This window comes from Oncorhynchus mykiss, chromosome 1, assembly GCF_057628025.1.
Source record: "Oncorhynchus mykiss isolate SJ-2025 chromosome 1, ASM5762802v1, whole genome shotgun sequence".
Lineage (NCBI taxonomy): Eukaryota > Metazoa > Chordata > Actinopteri > Salmoniformes > Salmonidae > Oncorhynchus > Oncorhynchus mykiss.
Genome location: NC_143022.1, coordinates 88,132,958 through 88,141,784, shown reverse-complemented (window position 1 = coordinate 88,141,784; position 8,827 = coordinate 88,132,958). Strand labels below are relative to the sequence as shown.

At 45.2% G+C, this 8,827-nt stretch overlaps 1 protein-coding gene across 2 annotated transcripts in view; it reads right to left on the bottom strand.

Annotated features, from left to right (window-relative positions):
- LOC110531368 (solute carrier family 35 member F3) overlaps positions 1–2,521 on the bottom strand; it is a 211,658-nt gene extending 209,137 nt beyond the window's left edge. For both annotated transcript variants that reach the window (XR_016497766.1, XM_090243282.1), the window contains exons 1-2: positions 2,271–2,521; positions 674–894 (exon numbers count right to left, since the gene is read on the bottom strand). Coding sequence is in view for 1 of the 2 variants with exons in the window: in XM_090243282.1 (XP_090099408.1) it covers positions 674–894; positions 2,271–2,368 (319 nt within the window). In the remaining variant the exon portion in view is untranslated. The remainder of the gene's footprint in view (positions 1–673; positions 895–2,270) is intronic.
- Positions 2,522–8,827: the final 6,306 nt, after the last annotated feature.

Genomic DNA, 8,827 nt, shown 5'->3' with positions numbered 1-8,827 from the left:
ACACTGTAATTTACAGGCTAATTTCTGTTTGGTAGCAACTGATGCAGCTAATTATAGTGAAAGAGGCCAGTTCTTAGGAGCAGCGGGATTCACTCACACACACACACACACACACACACACACAGCACAGCACACCCACCCACGCACACACACACACACACCCACGCACTCACACACACACACACACACACCCACGCACTCACACACCCACGCACTCACACACACACACACACACACACACACACACATACACACAGCACACACACACACACGCACCCACGCACTCACACACACACACACAGCACACACACACACACACACAGCACACACTCACACACACCCACGCCCGCACTCACACACACACACACTCACGCACTCACACACGCAGCGAGAGAGAGCACACGGCATTTATTATGTTTTGTCTCAACTTTTATAGTTCACACTAATTCAAACAAAGGCTATTTCTCTTACCTTGTTTCTAGGTATCTTTCACATTTAGTCTGGACTGTTATGGATATTGGCCGTACACTTAGGTCAAATATATATAGCCCATAATTCAAGACTTCTAAATTCCAAATAAAAGTTTAAATCACACAAACTCTACACAGCACCATTTATGTAACGGTCACAGGTAGGCAGGTAATTGTAAAAGAAGCCATACTGGTCTACTCACTGTTGGTGTAGACAGCATTCCAAGGTTGATAGCCGTAGTATCCAGTGATCCTCAAGATCCTCTCCTCTATCGACGCGCTGTTAATGTCTTCAAAGGAACGGGACGATTTTAAAGTGTCCTCTTTGATAGACTCGTCCACAACCAGATACTTCAGTTGTCTCAGTTGGGGGCTGATGTCCGAAAGCCGTCTGGGACTCACATCGGGAGACTTCCGCATCCCGCTGTAGAAAGAGTATGACATGAGATGCGGTTAGAAGAGTGTCAGGAACCATGAGCCGGAGGTGCGGCCCGTTCAGACCAAGCGGATTGCGAGAGTTCTAATGCGCGCGGACCGAAGGGCCGTGGTCGACGGGACAAGATAAAACATGATTCCCCACCGTCAATTTCAACTCAGTCAACCACTAATGTTAAGAGCTGGTTTAGTTTCCCTCCAACACTGGTGGAAGCCACACGCCGCTGCTGGGAGGCCATAGAGCCGGAAATCTTCATCCTTCACTGACCATGTGCTCGAGAGGGTCAGAGATGGAGAGAGAAGCTAAGCGAAAGTGACTGGGCGACCGCAGTGCTGTGCTGTGTACTGTATATGAATGCACTGTGCAATCCTTATTAAAAACGAGAAAGTTAAGATAACCTACGCGTAGGCTTTAGTAGCTAATGAATAAATCGATTCAACGTGATTTGGAAGGATGAGGACAAAACATTTGTGACAGTCTATGAGGCGTGCGCCAGTGCGCGCACTGGAGCGCATCATTGTACCAGTAAGCCTAGGCATCTCTTCCTCTGGATAATGTTCTCCAACCGCACAGGGAAAAACATAAAACTATACCAGTATATTTTACCATTGTTTTTCTCTCTTGCGGCTCCCAGCCACCTTGAGGCGTTGTATGCCTAGCCTACGCTGGGAAATCAGAGATGAGTAGCCTATCCTATCTGATCTTTATTTGTATGGGGAATGCGCGTCGTTAATTATGTCGTGTCCACTGAAGTATTGCTCCGTGTCATTCTGTTCTAGGCTAATTACCGACTGTTTAAACGGTAGGCTATTATGCTGATGTTCAGGGACTCGCATGACATGAACACAACTCGTCAACTTTAAGAATTCGTTTCTGTTGATCTGATAGCTTTCGCCTATCATCAGCTCAGTCGCCAGCTGGATTATTCATGCTTGCAGTCATACAGACTGATTTAATTCCATTGTTTGGATACTAATGTGTTACTGTAACTTTCATATATAGGTATATCATTTTTTTTTTATCAAAATTTGATCCTACAACCTGGAATCGATTTTTTTCAGTGCAGGTAATGCAGTCGCAGGTAAAATAAAACACAAAGTCCGTGAGATAAACAGTTAACAGTCCAAATTGAACAGAAGGTAACCAACCATTCAGAGTAGACTAATTAACTTGTGATTCTGGTTTAGGCTATTTATCAAAGGTAATTTTATCCGCAATTGCTTTTCCGCATGGACGCATGAAGAACATTTTCCAACAACAGCCTAGTTGTATACGCACTTACTGACTCCATAGGCTACTATGCAATGTAGCCTATCTCATTTTGGAACAGTCTAGTCTACTGAGAACTTCATCATAATTCTTACATGGGCATCAAAGTTGTTGGAGGTCCGAGGTAGCACATGCAGTCCCGTCGGGGGCGTCCGACTCTGTCCCAAACAGTGCCCTCTCCATCGCCGTACATGATAATGCCACTCAATTGGGGACAGCGCGAGCCCGGTACTGTAAATCCAGTTTAACCACGGAGAAAAATAACATGATCCCTCTCCCTTCTCACCCACACATATGCCGTTGCATTACATCATTTGAACACGCACAGATAGATAGGGGCAATTGCGCTCTCCAATCTCCATCCGCTTGCACACCTCGGGGTTTCTGGCGAACATTGCAACAGTGCCACCTACCGGTGATCAGAAATGCATTCCACTCTTGTGGAACCCTGAGGTAGCCTTACAAACTGGAATCGATTTTTTGTGATTCGTTTTTTAGATTAGGAGCATGTCTGTGGAATTGGATGCATGTTAACTAAGGCCATAATTCCAATGAATTGCCACTGAGCTCTCCACAGACCATGGTTGTGGAATCGGCCTTACTTCAGACGTCAAAAGCTGTAGGCAATTAGCCTGGAATCTAAATATGCTATATTCCGTTTGAAACAAACCTTATTAGTTTAGTTTCCAGGAGATGGCAATATAATATTGGTTAACCCAGAACTAGAATATTGCGTAATTTGGTCAGTCCACAAGAGATTCATGACATTATTACTGAAATACAGTTTGGTACATCATATGAGAGGAGTCTCAAGTATCCATCCAATCAGCTGGTATATTGGCACATTAGCCTGAGGGATTTGATGGGATTAATCAAGTCTGTAGGTTGCATCTCAAATGGCACCCTATTCACAAAATAGTGCACTACTTTTGACCAGGACCCATAGGGGTTCAAATAAGTGCACTATATATGGAATAGTGTGCCATTTGGAACAGATACCTAGTCCCAGTCAAACTGCTGAGAACCAATTCATGTGAAATGGATTCACATACCGAAAAGTAATAAAGACACACACACTCATACACACACACACCTCATCAAGGTCATACATAATTCATATTATTGCTGATCTTAGTGCTCCAATAAATATGCAAAACTTCTTGATTATGTCCAATAGGGCTCTACTACACATAGGGCTCTACTACCCATAGGGCTCTACTAGCCATGGGGCTCTACTACCCATAGGGCTCTACTACCCATAGGGCTCTACTAGCCATGGGGCTCTACTACCCATAGTGTTCTTCTACTCATAGGGCTCTACTACTCATAGGGCTCTACTACCCATAGTGTTCTACCCATAGTGTTCTTCTACTCATAGGGCTCTACTACCCAAAGGGTTCTACTACCCATGGGGCTCTACTACCCATAGTGTTCTTCTACTCATAGGGCTCTACTACCCATAGGGCCCTGGTCAAAAGTAGTGCACTTTATAAGGAATAGGGTGCCATTTTGGGTGCAGCCATTGTTGTTCCGGTTGATAAACATGATTCATTATACTGTGTCACATTAGTAATTTCTGCTGGGCAGAGAGAGTATGAATTAGCCCAGTCAATTAACACCCATATTTTATTTTTATTTTTTTTACCTTTATTTAACCAGGCAAGTCAGTTAAGAACAAATTCTTATTTTCAATGACGGCCTGGGAACAGTGGGTTAACTGCCTGTTCAGGGGCAGAACGACAGATTTGTACCTTGTCAGCTCGGGGGTTTGAACTCGCAACCTTCCGGTTACTAGCCCAACGCTCTAACCACTAGGCTACCCTGCCGCCCCATATTACCAGTTACATAACCTAGAGCCCCTGGTCTATACTTTAAGAAGGGAAAAGAAGAGAGAGAGGGAATGGAGTGAGAGAGAACAGAGTGAGAGAGATAAAGGAGTGAGAGATGGGAAGGAGTAAGAGAGAGAACAGAGTGAGAGAGAGAACGGAATGAGAGAGGAAAAGGAGTGAGAGAGGGAAATGAGTGAGAAAGAGAACAGAGTGAGAGAGGGAAAGGAGTGAGAGAGAGAATGGAGTGAGAGAGAACGGAGTGAAAGAGGGAAAGGAGTGAGAGAGAGAACGGAGTGAGAGAGGGAAAGGAGTGAGAGAGAGAACGGAGTGAGAGAGGGAAAGGAGTGAGAGAGAGAACAGAGCGAGAGAGCGGTGGGGATGGAGGGATAGGCAGTGTGCATGTCTGTGGTTGGTCCTCTAGAACAACAGGTTTTAAACTGCAGGAGGTAGGAGCCCACCCATTGTTTCTGACGCAGAACATCTCAGGTCCCTTCTCTCCCAACTGGCACACACTCACACACACACACGCACACACACTCACACACGCACACACACACACACACACACACACTCACACACACACGCACATATACACAAAATCACACTCGCACACAGATCCCATCTCTTCTCAGTGGTCGGTGATGGTCTATCTGGAGTGGAACAATAGGGGGGAGAATACAATGCGCCAGGGGGAAGGAGAGAGGAGAGAGAATGGGAGAAAAAGGGGGAGTGGGATTTCTATTTATAGATCTGTCTGGAATGGAGTCTGCTGTCACCAGTCACTTACATATGAAAGGGCAGCAGGCTGAATGGACTTGTTGCTTTCTCCCCATTGGAAAGTCCCTCCAAACGGTCATGTTTTGTTTGGCCTGTTTTATTCTGTTATGTCAGTTTGCTAGTGGTCATATCAGTTACTGCCACTTTTTCATGATCAGACGTTTGACGTTTCAGGAATGTGCTTTGAGCGCGCCATCACAATCAGTGGATTACCATCAAATGGAAAGGCAGCCAGGTTAGGAATTTACACTTTGTCCTTTATATTAAAAAAGCTCCCACAATGTCTTAGTAGGAGAACCCTCCTTTCCCTGAGATAAATATCAAACACTTTTAAGACGCACCTGTTGCAACAACCCTGAACAGTGAGAGTGCATATCATTTATCCAGTTTGTGTCTTTTACGGTTCTGTTCTGTCCATCATCGAGCCCTGCAGACTGTCCTGTCCTCCTGTTCACCTTGGCCCTGTACAGTACAGTAGCTTGGCTGATCCACCACCCTGGATTCTTGTTTAAAGCAGGCTGGGTACAATCAACACTTTTCTAGCTGGCTATTTCCCACACACTGGAGGGAGAACAGAAGGCTGGCAGGGGTTGCTGGGGATATGGCAGAATACAATAGAATAGAATAGAATAGGACAGAACAGAAGTATTGCCAGTCTTGCATTGGGGACAGTACAGTCAGTCAGGCAGTCAGGCAGGCAGGCAGGCAGGCAGGCAGGCAGGCAGGCAGGCAGGCAGGCAACACCATAGACAGAAAAGGAGGAAAGAGAAAGGAAGATTTAGAGTAAGTGAGGAGGAGAGAGGTGACAAGAAAGGAGAAGTGGAGGTAGAATGGTGTGAGGAGGAGAAGAAGAATGATGGAGGAGTTTGGAATAACTCATTCATCATTTACTCAGTATAGGTGAAAGTGGGGAAGGACAGAGGAGGCTAGTCAATGAATAACTCATGCTTCTGGAGGTGGGAGTAAGGAAGGATAGAGGGAAGGAAGGATAGAGGAAAGTAAGGATAGAGGGAAGGAAGGATAGAGAGAAGGAAGGATAGAGGAAAGGAAGGATAGAGGGAAGGAAGGATAGAGGGAAGGAAGGATAGAGAGAAGGAAGGATAGAGGAAAGGAAGGATAGAGGGAAGGAAGGATAGAGAGAAGGAAGGATAGAGGAAAGGAAGGATAGAGAGAAGGAAGGATAGAAGGAAGGAAGGATATAGGAAAGGAAGGATAGAGAGAAGGAAGGACAGAGGGAAGGAAGGATAGAGGGAAGGTAGGAAGGATAGAGGGAAGGAAGGATATAGGGAAGGAAGGATATAGGAAAGGAAGGATAGAGGGAAGGAAGGATATAGGAAAGGAAGGACAGAGGGAAGGAAGGATAGAGGGAAGGTAGGAAGGATAGAGGGAAGGAAGGATATAGGGAAGGAAGGATATAGGAAAGGAAGGATATAGGGAAGGAAGGATATAGGAAAGGAAGGACAGAGGGAAGGAAGGATAGAGGGAAGGAAGGATAGAGGGAAGGAAGTATAGAGAGAAGGAAGGACAGAGGGAAGGAAGGACAGAGGGAAGGAAGGATAGAGGGAAGGAAGGATATAGGAAAGGAAGGACAGAGGGAAGGAAGGATAGAGGGAAGGAAGGATATAGGAAAGGAAGGACAGAGGGGAGGAAGGATAGAGGGAAGGAAGGATAGAGGGAAGGAAGGATAGAGGGGAGGAAGGATAGAGAGAAGGAAGGATAGAGGGAAGGAAGTATAGAGAGAAGGAAGGACAGAGGGAAGGAAGGACAGAGGGAAGGAAGGATAGAGGGAAGGAAGGATAGAGGGAAGGTAGGAAGGATAGAGGGAAGGAAGGATAGAGGAATATAGTCAATGAATAACACATGCCTCTAGAGGTGGGGGTGAGCAGAAGTAATTGTTAAGTAGGGCAGGCTGACAACATAAAGGAGGGATTTTGTGCAGACGCACGTATGTCCCTTATCATAAAAGATGCATGGGTAGCAGGTTATGGGTCAAGGAATGAAGGGATGAAGGGAGAGTGGAGGGCAGGAATATGCATGAGGTCTTGATGAAGGGTCTAGAATGAAGGGAGAGACGTTGCGCAGAAATATGCATGAGGTCTTAATGAACTGTCTAGAATGAAGGGAGAGAGGAGGGCAGGAATATGCATGAGATCTTAATGAACTGTCTAGAATGAAGGGAGAGAGGAGGGCAGGAATATGCGTGAGATCTTAATGAACTGTCTAGAATGAAGGGAGAGAGGAGGGCAGGAATATGCGTGAGATCTTAATGAACTGTCTAGAATGAAGAGAGAGAGGAGGGCAGGAATATGCATGAGATCTTAATGAACTGTCTAGAATGAAGAGAGAGAGGAGGGCAGGAATATGCATGAGATCTTAATGAACTGTCTAGAATGAAGAGAGAGAGGAGGGCAGGAATATGCATGAGATCTTAATGAACTGTCTAGAATGAAGGGAGAGAGGAGGGCAGGAATATGCATGAGATCTTAATGAACTGTCTAGAATGAAGGGAGAGAGGAGGGCAGGAATATGCGTGAGATCTTAATGAACTGTCTAGAATGAAGAGAGAGAGGAGGGCAGGAATATGCATGAGATCTTAATGAACTGTCTAGAATGAAGAGAGAGAGGAGGGCAGGAATATGCGTGAGATCTTAATGAACTGTCTAGAATGAAGAGAGAGAGGAGGGCAGGAATATGCGTGAGATCTTAATGAACTGTCTAGAATGAAGGGAGAGAGGAGGGCAGGAATATGCATGATATCTTAATGAACTGTCTAGAATGAAGGGAGAGAGGAGGGCAGGAATATGCATGAGATCTTAATGAACTGTCTAGAATGATGGGCGTGTGTTAAAAGATAGAGATACACCAGCATTTCCTAGTTCTATGACGTCACATGATTCTTCTACTCTGTATCTGTTTTTCTTAGAGAACACACAAACGCTCCATCAAGTCATTAATGCGCCTTTTAGAAGAAAGATGCCCTTCAACAGTCTATAAATAGGCAACATTTGAAGTGCTCTAATTCATGCAGTTTAGTGTTCTTCAAAGGAAACAGGAGGTCCCTGATTGTATCACATGAAATGGTTGCATGATTTAAAAAGACTATCTCGCTCCCACATTAAACAAACAAGAGACCAGATTTATTTCACCAAGGAGGAGGTTTCAGGGGGAGGGCTCTGTGTTTTGGCTAATCATGTCACATGACCTGGATCTTTGTTTAAAGCTTATTCATCAAACTGTCCCATGTTCTTTTTATGTCAGATGGTCCTGCATCATCCTCAGACAATTGCATACATGTTTGCATACATCTAATTCTCATTTCTGGAAGTTTAAAATAAAGGTTCAAATCCAGGTCATGTGACATGATTAACCAGAACGAAGGGCGCTACTCATTGTACCACAAAGCAATTTAAATTAACTACAACTTAAAAGGGTTTTAAAATATGTCCGTTGGCCATTTGATTGATTGTTTAGCAGTCTTGTGGCTTGGGGGTAGAAGCTGTTAAGGAGCCTTTAGGTCCTAGACTTGACGCTCCGATACCGCTTGCCTTCATAGCCCCTACAGGGGTTCTGGTCAAAAGTAGTGCATTATGTAGGGAATAGGATGCCATTTGGGACACAGTCCGAGCCCCTCCCAGGGCAGTCCAGTAATTAATTGGCCCCCTAAGCCCTCTATAACCCTCTGGCCTTCCACTATTTATTATCACACTGACTGGCTAGTGGCTCTACCATCCTCAAACTGACTGGCTAGTGGCTCTACCATCCTCAAACTGACTGGCTAGTGGCTCTACCATCCTCAAACTGACTGGCTAGTGGCTCTACCATCCTCAAACTGAATGGCTAGTGGCTCTACCATCCTCAAACTGACTGGCTAGTGGCTCTACCATCCTCAAACTGACTGGCTAGTGGCTCTACCATCCTCAAACTGACTGGCTAGTGGCTCTACCATCCTCAAACTGACTGGCTAGTGGCTCTACCATCCTCAAACTGAATGGCTAGTGGCTCTACCATCCTCAAACTGACTGGCTAGTGGCTCTACCATCCTCAAA